General features: G+C 36.6%; 1 protein-coding gene across 2 annotated transcripts in view; it reads left to right on the top strand.

Annotated features, from left to right (window-relative positions):
- MAP3K2 (mitogen-activated protein kinase kinase kinase 2) overlaps nt 1-12,255 on the top strand; it is a 50,625-nt gene extending 38,370 nt beyond the window's left edge. For both annotated transcript variants that reach the window (XM_071746793.1, XM_071746792.1), the window contains exons 12-17: nt 1,537-1,743; nt 2,476-2,624; nt 4,153-4,284; nt 5,560-5,689; nt 6,554-6,731; nt 8,749-12,255. In XM_071746793.1, the coding sequence (XP_071602894.1) occupies nt 1,537-1,743; nt 2,476-2,624; nt 4,153-4,284; nt 5,560-5,689; nt 6,554-6,731; nt 8,749-8,974 (1,022 nt within the window). In that variant the 3' untranslated portion in view covers nt 8,975-12,255. The remainder of the gene's footprint in view (nt 1-1,536; nt 1,744-2,475; nt 2,625-4,152; nt 4,285-5,559; nt 5,690-6,553; nt 6,732-8,748) is intronic.
- The last annotated feature ends 370 nt before the right edge of the window (nt 12,256-12,625 follow it).

The raw sequence follows: 12,625 nt of genomic DNA, 5'->3' as shown, positions 1-12,625 counted from the left end.
CCCTTCTTGTGTTGGGGGGGGTCCAGAACTGGACACAGTACTCCAGGTGGGGCCTCATGACAGCAGAGTAGAGGGAGACACTCATCTCCCTTGACCTGCTGGCCATGCTTCTTTGGATGCTGTCCAGGACACAGTTGACTTTCTGGGCTGCCACATGCCAGCTCATGTTGAGCTTCTCATCAGCCAGCGTGCCCAAATCTTTGTCTTCAGGGATGGTCTTAGTAAAATGTGGCTGCGGACAGCCCCTGTCCTCAGGGCTATTGTCAGGCTATTCCCTGCCCAGATTGTAATTGTTCTTGGGATTGCCCTGACCCATGTGCAGCACCTTGTACTTGGCCTTATTGATCTTCATGAGGTTGGCATAGGCCCACCTCTCCAGCCCACAGCTGTCCCTCTGGGTGGTATCCCTTCCATCCAGTGTTTTTAATCATAAGCTCTGTACATTGTATGGAAGAGACCCGAAGGTAAACTGCTTTGAGTGCCCACTTAAACTACTTTCTTCTTTGGTGAGAAATTGCTAATGTGAGAAATACCAGAAGTCAATGCTCTGAATCTGGTTTGGGCATACCTACATACTGAGTTGGTCTATTCAACAATTCACTGTTGCTTTTGGAGAATGTCCTGATGAAATGGGGAAATTGAATTAGCTACATGTGACAAAGGAATTAGGGCTATTTTATTACATTATTATCTTCTCGGGACTTTAGAAATCTGCTTAGTAATTTGTTTGCATTTCTTTCTTGGAATTTAAATTGTCCAGACTAGTATATAAATCTGAGTCTACTTTTTCAAAGATATTTTATCTGCTGCTGTCAGATTCCTTCAGCTATTTCTGAGCCCTGTAGGATAAAACTTCATCAAGCTGACCTAAAAATGTTTGTATTCTCTAAATATATTCACATGAATTTGTTAATTATCTTGTAATTAGTCTTTTCAAAGTTAGATGAGTTTTGTTGTTTTTTAATTCTAATGCAGTAGCCATCTCTGAATTATGAGTTGTTTGTGACTTGGTTTTTTTGTTTGTTTGTTTCCAATTTTTTTAATAGTTGTGTGGTCTCCAAGTTGGTTCCATGTGTAGATCTTTGCATTCAGCTCTTATTAGTTTACAGGATGAAGAAGCTAGCCTTAGCACCACTGCAATGTAATCATATTGCTCATTCTCCTATTTATGAGCAATTTGGTATTTTCGTCTTAATAAAACAATAAAAGCAGAGGCTGGACATATTCTTTTCTCCTCTCACAGAAACCTCCAGGTTTCTGGAGCATGCTGATTACATTTCAGAACAGTTCCAGCACTTGGTCCTTATTTTGGTCACTTAAATGTACACCAGTTTTTGATTCAGGGTACTTCTTACATACATCTGTGATAAATGTTTCTTTTTTCTGGGTGAAAAATTAAATTTCATTATCATGACATCATATCATACATTGTGATATTGTGACCTACGTCATGTGGGATTCATAAAGTATTTGCATACGCACATTTCATAGCAGTATTTTTCAGTAGTGTAACTTGAGTATTCTTTGTCACTGAAGGTCGTAAAACTTTTCCAAGAGCCAGAAGGACTCAGGGGAACAGCTTCCGATCCCCAGTGAGTTTCAGTCCCACTGACCACTCGCTGAGCACCAGTAGTGGGAGCAGCATCTTTACACCGGAGTATGAAGACAACCGAATGAGGAGGAGGGGAAGTGACATAGACAATCCTACCTTGTCAGTCATGGACATCAGCCCACCCAGTCGCTGTAAGATACAACATTTTGTGAACTCTTCTGTAAAACTTTCTTACCTTTCAAGTGTATAACATCAAAACCAATCGTGTCATCAAAACACGTGCCATTGAATAATGTTTTTACTTCTTTAACAGGAAAAAGTCAAGACTTGTATGTTCATCAGGTTTTCTCATTGCTTTCCATTGCTAACCCTTAGGTAGATTTTCAAGCAGAGTTTGCATCTGTGGTAACAAAGCACTGTAAAAATATGTTTGATTTGTTAAAAGGACTCAAGAAGGGCTACGTAGATTGCAGTAACTATTTTTGCAGGTGTTGGTCATGTTTTCTGATAAATTGTAGACCGTGAGTGATACTGGATTATCTTTGCAGTGGTATTTCAAGAGCAGATACATTCTGTGATGACTTTGGTAGCTGATACATTTTAATCATGGCTCAATTTTTAAAGAAATGCTTCTAAGTTTGTTTAACATGCTTTTTCTGGTTTTCAGATTAGCTGCTGCTTAGTTGTTTTAAGTATTTGTATCTCTACCAGAAATTGTTTTATGAATAGATAAAAAGTTGCTCACGTTTTCCATCTTGCAGTATTTTTTTTATCTTTGTAATTTGTATTGGGAGGTTTAGGATGCACAGGCTCTGTTGTTGAGAAATGTAGTCTTTAAAAAATTATTTTCTGTGTATTCCAGTTTTTCTCGATCAGCTGAATAACAAGCTCATTTGAAAACCAAAACATACTTATATTTTCAGCACCACGAGCTCCAACTAACTGGAGGCTTGGTAAACTGCTGGGTCAAGGTGCATTTGGCAGAGTATATCTGTGTTATGATGCTGACACCGGAAGAGAACTGGCTGTTAAACAAGTTCAGTTTGATCCTGATAGTCCAGAAACCAGCAAGGTAAGCGATACCTTAGAGAATGTTTGTAAAGGAGTTCTTCTGAAGTGGTGTGTTCTAGGCTAGACTGATGTTTATTTCCTTGAACAGGATCATGTTTTAAAACATGAATTTTCATGTTCTTGTTAGGAATCTCTCAAGTTTGTTTGATTTTAATGTTACATGATATTCTTTTAATTTCAGATACATCCTTGTGCAGTGAACATACATAATTTTAATTGGTGTAGTCTGTCTCTAAAATTAAACAATCCATCAAAGTCTGCTCCAAAATAGATAATTATTTATATTTACGGAACCTAGAACGGGTTCCATTTATAAACAGAAAAATTCATACTAATTTAAGTGTTCCTGAAAATAAATTTTCAAGGATATTTTGTCTGGCAATGAACACAGTTTGCAACTCTTACCTTTCTAGTTTTGGGGGGGATTTGGTGGAGTTTTTGGGTAAAACTTTGTGCATCAGGGCTAACTACTGCTACTCACTGTATTTCTATCTGATGAGCAAAAGTTTAACTGTCAGTTTATTATCTCTCTAAAATTGAACTTCTTTAAATACTGGACACTTGAGAAGAGAAACTATTTAAAAGTAGCACAAATATTCTATTTCTTTTTTCCCAAACCGTACTTGCTGCTTTTTACAGGATGGAAAAAGAATTATTACTTTTCCTGCTTTAGGACTGCATTCTGCACTGTGGGGAGCAAGGGTGGGGAAACAGTGGGTGTAAGCATGATTGCAGAATTGAGTAGCTACCAGTTATAGTTGCTGCTACTAATGATGTAAGATCAAGGAAAAACCTAAGAGATATTTCATGCTGTAGATTTCTAGTGTAGTTATTTTTGCTCATTCTTTAAAATGTAACAGTAAAAACTGATTATGCTTTGGAAATGTTAAATGTAAAATACTGTAGTGTCTTCTGTAGAAACAGTTTGTGACTTCACTTGCTATAGCATTTTGTAATGTGAGCCTCTCAGTGTCAAAAAAACTGTCTTCCTTCTAATGTCAGAAGTGTGAGAGTAATAGTCTGGGGTGGATATAAAGTAAGTTTTCATAAAAGACTTTGAGATGAAATTTGGCATCCAGTCAGGTTTTAATTTGTTAGTATTTTTCCAGCATCTTACTGTACAGATAATGTCACGATACTTCCTTCTTTGCAAAATTTTTAATATTTCACCTGATTCTAGGGAAAGCACATGAGTTAATGTTTGTTGTATTTCATTCTTAAAACACTAAGTGTCCTCAGAGACATTTTTACTGAATAGTCTTTTGTCCTGAAAAAGTTAAGAATTACTGCTAATTATGCCACTACAAAGACTTAAAGATTGTTTTACCCAGTTGTAGGCCTGTAACATGTTGCATAATGACCACTGGCTTCATACACATATTGATATATTCTGTTCCTTGAAACAAACATAGCATTTGTTACGTAGTTGGAATAACCCTTCATTGTGTACATACTGTCCTCCTTTAAAAAACCCAAAACATTATTACTACATGTAAGTCTTGCTTTTCTTTGCTTTTTTTTTCTGTTAGGAGGTAAATGCACTTGAATGTGAGATTCAGTTGCTGAAAAATCTGCTGCATGAAAGAATTGTTCAGTATTATGGCTTCTTGAGAGATTCACCAGAAAGAACACTCTCTATATTCATGGAATATATGCCCGGGGTAAGCAGGAGAGTCAGTCCACTTCAGCCATTGTTTCTATGCAGTGTGATGAGCTCCCAAGTGGACTTTGCAGAAGTGCATGCAGATATTAAAGAAATAGCCAAGATAAAATCAGGAGCCAAAAATGGGTACTGGCAAGTGCTTGCAGTAGCCTGTCTTCTCCATTGCTTGCTTGGGTTTTCTTTATTACAGTGATTTGTACCAAAGTTCTCTGCATTTGATTTTGGCAGAAGTGGTGCCTGGGAATATCTTCGAAAAGACAACATTATCATTAGTAAAATCTTGAATCTTCCTGAGTTTTAATGTTTCTTTTTGCTGTGCTTCAGCTTGTGCTTTTGCATAGTCACCATCTTAAGTGATCGATTATTCCAGGAAGATAAAAAGTAGGCAAGATGGGAGTGGAAATAAGTGTACAGAAAATAGTCTTGGTATTTTTTCTTAGTGTGGCACCTAAATACATGCTGAAGGTCAGAAAACTTTATTTTCATTTTCTCACCAAGTGGGGTCAGCAGAGGTAAATAAAATATGCTTGTGTACATACATAAGCTCTGCATTTCTGAGTAGTTGAAGCACTCTACTGAGACTCCACAGAATAAAAATTGAGGTGTTGTTTTTTAAGTTCTGGGCTTTATTTTGGCAAAGTATTTGAATTTTTCTGAGATTTGGAGGACAGTGACACAGAAGTGATCTTAGTTTGTAACTATGTGTGACAAAGCCAGCTTTGTCACAAAAATTTGTGATTTTTTCAACTACATTTGATTTAATGCTATTTTAAGCCAGGTCTTGTTTACCTCTTAATTTTTACATACAGTACTGTCCTATAGCATGTGGTGGGTGTTTTTCTTGACAAGCTTTTTTTTTTTTTTTTTTTTTTTTTTCATGAGTATAAACTATCTGGGGTAAATGACATCTGTTTTGCCCAATTTGAGTAAAGCCATGTAACCATACAAGAAGCTGAGAGTGGTATTTGAGGAAAAGTAATGCTGTTCTCTTCTTTTCTGCATCACACTGGAACACTCAGCTGCTTGACAGTTTTAAAGCTAATAGCTTAACGATTCAGTATATGACCTCCTTGTCCAGCCTCTTATTTGTTGAAGTTTGTATTTTTCTCAGTGAAAGTTAAATTGTATCTGTACTTCTAAGTTGATCTAGAGAAATATTGCAACTTAAAATGTCTACATATCAGGCTTAAATTTAATTTAAATTCAACTGTAGTATTGGCTCACTTATGAATCTGGAAATGTTACATTGTTTTATACTTCTTGTTTTCCATAGGGTTCCATCAAAGACCAGTTGAAGTCATATGGAGCACTCACAGAGAACGTGACTCGTAAATATACGCGGCAGATTTTGGAAGGCGTTCATTATTTGCACAGTAATATGATTGTCCATCGAGACATTAAAGGTAAATGATGGTGCTGTGCACAGCAAAGGGCTCTTTAATGCAGATTGTTTCCTGGCCTTATGTGAAGTGCTAAAATATAATTGTTTGAGATGCCAAAATACTGACTTAAGAACAATAGGACTGCTTTCCATCGTTTAATCTTGTCACTGTTGTAACCTGAAAAGGAGGGGGGAAATGAACATCTTTGTGACATTGTAGCAGATTTCTGAAACTGTTTATATAGTATCTGACTGCAAAACAACCATGATATATATCTTGCTGATATTATTTTAGTATTAATAATTTTACTATATTAAATGGAGTCATTATAAATATATAGAATGTACAGAGGAAAGCATCATGACTCATTAGTCTATTTCTTCAGAGTTGTTTCTATCAGTTGTATAGAAATTACCATGCACCTCACTGCTACAATAAAGGACTGGCAAGATGTGACTTGCCTGATCAGATGACTCAGACTTCTTCCATTTTACTTCTGGGAAACCTGATCAAGCAGATGGGTACTTTTTGCAAATGTATACAGGTGACTTGCAAGTGCTGCATGAGTAAGTTAAAAGTATATAGGAAGATGGTGGTATACAAAATAGGTGTGTTGAACACAATGTTGTGTTCCCTAGAACTTTGTAACTTTCCTGTTACTTTGTATCAGTAGTTTTCAAAAAAAGGTTGAGGTACCACAGTCAATTTGTGCATGCTTATGCAGATAAGGTTTTTGAATTTTTGAATTTTGAAATTCAATTATCTGTCTCGAAAACTAGGCTGATCTTGCATTGTATCACTGAATCCAAACTTCTGTTAACATTCTCCACGCCAAAATGTTAATGAGCATGTCCTGAATGTAACACTATGGTGCCTTTCTTTCAGGGGCAAATATTCTGCGAGATTCAGCAGGCAATGTGAAGCTCGGTGACTTTGGTGCCAGCAAACGACTGCAGACTATCTGTCTCTCTGGTACAGGAATGAAGTCAGTCACAGGAACTCCATACTGGATGAGTCCAGAAGTTATTAGTGGAGAAGGTTATGGCAGAAAAGCAGATATCTGGTATGTTACGAAAACACTTCTCTACTGAAAGTTGTCATTTCTGTAAGAGCGTAGATTTAGATTAGACATTAGGAAGAAATTCTTCACTGGGAGGGTGGCTGGGATACAGAAAAAGTTGCCCAGGGAAGTTGTGGAGGCCCTGTTCCTCCACAATGAGGATGAGAGGAAGATGAGGTTGGGTGTAGTTGTGAGCAACCTGGTCTAGTGGGAGGTGTCCCTGCCAATGGCAGGTAGTTGGAACTAGATCATCTTTAAGGTCCCTTCCAAGCCAAACCGTTCTGTGATTCTATGATTTCAGAATGACTTACACTCAACAGAGTGTAAGTGTTCATTATCTGAAGTTGGAGTGTTTCATTCTGGGGTTTTAGCTGAAGAAGGTGGCAAGTGTGAGCACTGACAGCCACATTTGGAGAGTAAACCACCGAAATTTTTCATTTGGCAGTTTTTCAGCCCCATAAATTTAGGGATCGTCAGAAAATCCTTTGAATAAACCTTGTATGAATTTAAGATTACCAGACTTTTTGTAAATCTAGGGGAGGTATTGGGTGAAAGCAACATGAAACATTGAATCATCATTTAGAGCAATTGCCTGTAATGAAGCCTACCTTTGATACAAGGCAGAAAATTAAATGCTGGTCCTTTAAAAGATGAGCACATAGGAATGAATTAGCCAGATTTAAATGGATAGTATCAAAAATAATTTAAGTTGTTAATAAATATTTAAGAATTAAAAGGGAAGGGTAAATTTAAAAAATAAATGATGCATTGTGTAATATGACATACCCTAACTTGGCTTCAGGCCAACAGACAGATGGTTTCATCAGGTAGGTTCTTTGCATTGCAGGTGATCTATGAACACACAAAATTGTGGGTGGGTAACAACAGATATGCATCAGTAGTTGTGATTTATGTGTTTAAAAATGAACCACATTATATCCAACCAATGACAGTAATTTTAATGTCAGGGGAATTAATATAGGCTACTTCAGATCACTTAGTGATTATTCTGCTATACTCAAATAACAGAACAGCCTTACAGATTTCAGACAGTTGACTTGCTCAACTTTGAAATATTTCTACCAAGGCTAATGCATGTTTTGCGATGGAGAAAATTCAGGTCAAAATTAAGAAAAAATACTTAAGTCTGACTTCTGTCATGCAGTAAATCCTTATTGTGTAAAATAATGTACCTCTTCTTTAACCATAGAACTTGCAAGTATCTTGAAAAACCATAGAACTTCCTAAAAACTGTGGAATTATTCCAGCCAGTCTTGCAGTACTGTTTATTTGTTATTGAGGGAGGCTGATCTTGCAGAACAAAGTTTTTCAGTTTTTCTGGCTATGCACATGGCCTTGCTTACTACATTCTTTTTTTTTTTTTTTTTTTTTTTTTTTTTTTTTTTTTTTTGCAAGCCATGTATATTTTCAGTATCCTGAACTACAAGATACCACTGAATTACGGTTTTAAACTTCTCAACCTCTGTGTTATGTTTGTGCATTATTTATTGGTGATAACCTATACGCTTCTGATGAGCTAGCAGAATACACAGGATGGTCCTATGTCAGTGTTTCTGTTGCTTTGCATTTCCACTAGGCCTTAATGATCAAGAAGGCTTTCAAGTGCATTCAAATCCTGCAGGTGTCTGAAGAGCACAGGTACAAGGGTCGTGCAGCACTTGGGGCATGTGTCAACCTGCTGAGCACTGAAAAGCAGCAGTGACACAACACAGTTGGCATCACCTGGAGAAATACCCAATTACTGCTTCACTAAGGTGGTGGCTTTTGGCCCAGTGAAGTAATAAAACAAAGATGTAGGTAGTGATTTGCATGATTTTGAGATAAAGCATATAGCTGTACATGAAATTTTTTTAAACACCTGTTCTACTAAAGCTGCTCCGTAGAGTTAAGCGGACACTATTTATTTGTGGTATTTCAGTTGCTCTCTGCTATTTCTTGTTTTTTTTAGGAGGTCATGACTCTGTTGTAATCTGCTGTTTCACTTCTGCCTCTGTTTCAGGAGCGTAGGTTGTACAGTGGTAGAAATGCTCACTGAGAAGCCCCCGTGGGCAGAGTTCGAAGCAATGGCTGCCATCTTTAAAATTGCCACTCAGCCAACCAACCCCCAGCTACCACCTTATGTCTCTGACCATGCTCGGGATTTCTTGAAACGGATTTTTATCGAGGCCAAGCTGCGACCATTTGCAGATGAACTGCTAAGACACACGTTTGCACACTATCACTAACAGCCTGCCTCGACTTGGCTTGCATCTACTGCATTTGTTTTCTATTTGACTGCACTTTTATTTTTATTTTTTACAAAAAAAAAAAGAAAAAAAAAAAAAAAAAAAAAAAAAAAGGAGAAATAAGACAAGAGAGAGAATATTCTCTTGAATCTTTGTTTCACTTAGATTGTAAACAATCTAAATTTTGTATCTAAATGAGAATCTTCTCTCCCCTGCTCCTTCCAGGACTAGAACTTTTTGTTTATATGATGTACTGATGTGGTTCATGTAGATAAAGCACTTTAGTACATATTTGTTCTTTATTTAAGGGAAAAAAAAGAAAAAAAAAAAAAAAAAGACATGCTTGGACAGTCAGGAACTGTGTGACTTTTTCTGACACCGCTGACTGACTCAGGTTGCAGGGAAAAATAGACATGCAGCTAAAGGACAAGAAGGTTACTTCTATGTAATTCTTCTTTATCTTGTAGGTACTTGCAGCAGAGAGTTCTAAGTTCTTAATGTAATTTATCATTTTAATCAGTTCCTGGATTTTACAGTTCAAGCTGGAACATGTGGTTCTGAAAGTTAACCAAACAGCTGGAAGAACTTGGAACTCTTTGCGCAGCGAAGTGTCTAACCGGTACTTCTATGTGACCAAAAGAAAATAACAAAAAATAACTCAACACTGATGTACTAGTTAGAGGGTTTGGTGTAGAACTATTGTATTGTCTTAACAGGAAAATAATAACAGGTAAACAGATTATGGACCCAGACTGCTAGAAACTCCTATACTGCAAGGAAAAAAATTCTGGAGTAGACAAGAGTCAGCTGTTGGATGTAAATAGTTAGGAGAATGCCTCCTGCTGTATCTGCCAAAGAGAACCTCTGTTGCATAAGCTTGGAGGGAAGACAGTTATCTTAGATAAGAACAATTAATGATGATGAGAGTCATTTCTCCTTCACAATCCCCTGAATAGTGTCCGGGGAAAGGGAGTGATTAATCCTTGTGTAGTATATGAGTTAATTCAGAATGAGCTATAAGAAAAAATGTTTTCAAAGCTGTCATGAGGCGCTAGGATGGAATGTATGTCAACATCAAGTGCCTGAATAATATAAAATTCTTCCTGTTACGCACTGAAAAAAAAGTTGTTTTAGTAGCACAGGGCAGTCATCTAGGATGTGTTGAAAAGTCCGGAAATAAAGTTAATATAAATACAAGCATCTTTTAACACCAGGAATAAGTCACTGAGAGGTAAGACTCCAGTTGTATTTTAAAAAGGTAGCAATGATGAATCCACATGAATAAGAAGGTACAGCACAAAAAATGGTACAAAGAACAGGCCAAAAGTGCAAAGAGAGCCAGCAATTAAATAACTTGAGCACGATTACTCCAGCCCGGTAATCCGGATGTTTGGTGTTTGTCAGATTTCCAGTTGTCATAAAACCATCACTTTTGCCATTTCTGAAAAAGTAAAATAAAAGAACAAAAGTAATACTCTGAAATACTGCTTCTCAGTTGAGAATTTCAGCTACTGATCAGGTGTAGTGAGTAGCTGACTTTTCACAACAGAAAAGTCAAACTCGTATTTTTGTAGAACACAACATAAATAATTTAAAAGGGCATTTTGAAATAAACTACTGGACTATAGACCTGAAAAAATGCATACTGGTTTGGATGATTCATTGCTTGGTTTTGCTGTTTTGTAAAGGCAGAGTGGGCTGGTACTATGAACCCTGTGTGCACTAACAAGGCTCTACCTGTTTTGCATTTTTAGGGAACTATCAGAACTATGAGGTGCATGGAAATAGAAAAATAAGCTTATCCATTCCCATGGTAGTTCATGAGATTTCTGAAATTACTCTGCTAACTTCCAAATTTTACATTAGAGCATAAGCAGGAATATGGATCAATCGTAATTATTTTACCTACAGTGAAGTAACAATGATTTTTTTGGGGCCATCTCTCCTCTGGCTGAGAGCAGTGGCTTCTTAGGTTTATGTGAATATTTCACCCAGCTTACCATTTTCTCAGTCGGGGCACACAACTGTGCCAGCTTTTCTGAGCATGGGAAAAACTACTCAGACCACAGAAGGTTTAGAAGGCTGAAAGGAAAGCCAGCTTGTACTGACTTTTTTGCTTCTCTGTCACTAGATAAAAGCTATGAAAACAGCCTTTAAGAATATTTGATGCATACTCTGTGTAAAGGACCTGTGCTTTATAAGCAATATTTAGTGACAGCAGGGACGGGAAGCTTAAATGTAGAGCCTAATATTTTGTGTAAGTAATTTAAAGATCATATAATTGAAATTATTGATTTCAAGCAGATTAAGAAGGTACAGAAACCTAGGTGAAAATGTATATAAAAATCAGTAGTGGACAGTGATATCTGAAAAGTTAAGGAAATTTTATATTACCAAAAAAAAAAAAAAAAAAAAAAAAAAGAAAAGGACGTTAAAGGGAAAATGTAACCAGGTTTAGCTGTAGCATTCGTAACATTTAAATATAGTATTCCAAAAAGAAGCTGCACTCTCTGAAGCTTGAAAATTTTCAGAATCTAGTTTTCTTATAATGTGTCCTTTTTGTGAGACAGTGCTGGCTCACGTATATTGCAATATCACTTCATTGTGATTTTTAATAACTGAATAATCATGTTTGCTGCTTTTGTGCCTTTTCTAAAATATGGCATTCAGTCATGACAACGGTAAGCTTCCTTGGAGCCAGGAAAAAAAGAATTTGCAGAATGCATTTTCCTCAATTATTTCAACATATCAGAAACCTGCCAACAGAAAGAAAGTGCTTCTTAAACGAAGATGACCTTTGCTATTTCCAGTGATTCAGGTAAAAGTTCATTAATTCAACCAAGATGAGGTTTGCACTGTTGGGTTTGGGTTTTGTTTTTTTTTTTTTCACCCTATGAAGAATTGGTCTGCTGACTTAAGCAACTTACAGTAGATATTTATCAATGTAGATATTTTGAGATATAAAGAATTATAAAGCTAAATCAGACTTTTATTGAAAAGTTAGCTAGTATTAATCCCCTGTTGGGGCAATGTAGTAAACCAAGCTGCATTAAATAGCATAGTACCTCTTTATACAATGTCTGCAAAACACATTGTATGATACTGAACAAACCCCTGGTTCTAGAATTTGAGAGTGTGCATGGAATTATATGCTTAAAACACCATTGGAGAAGGGTTGCGGAGCCAAGATCCCTGCTCACAACTTCTAATATCTTATAAAGATACCAGCATTTTAGAATCATTAATTATTCTTAATTGTTGAATCCAATTCCTAGAAAATGCCAATGAAAACAATGCCGTAATGTTGTTCTTTAGATGCCACAATGAAGCTCTGCCCTCAGAAAATAAGGATCAAGGTTCACAGTGAGCATTCATATTTTCAAAGGATTTGCCTGCTAATGACTTTAGGTATTCTCTTCATTGCACGTTATTAAGTAACAAAAGTTAAGCTACTTCTGTGGTAAGGTTTTAATAGTGTAACAGTCCTGTGAGACTGAGCCTGAAAGTTTCAGTCATGCTAGAGCAAGCTGTTTATTTGTAATGAACTGCAAGGTTAAATCTACATGGGCTTTTTTCTTGACAGTTAAGATTTTAAACTTCATTTGCTGTTTGATTTGTAGCTGGTTTTGTACTGTCCTTTCACTATAACAT

This window comes from Heliangelus exortis, chromosome 6, assembly GCF_036169615.1.
Source record: "Heliangelus exortis chromosome 6, bHelExo1.hap1, whole genome shotgun sequence".
Lineage (NCBI taxonomy): Eukaryota > Metazoa > Chordata > Aves > Apodiformes > Trochilidae > Heliangelus > Heliangelus exortis.
The sequence above is the reverse complement of the archived record's forward strand: the minus strand, read 5'-3'. Positions and strand labels throughout refer to the sequence as shown.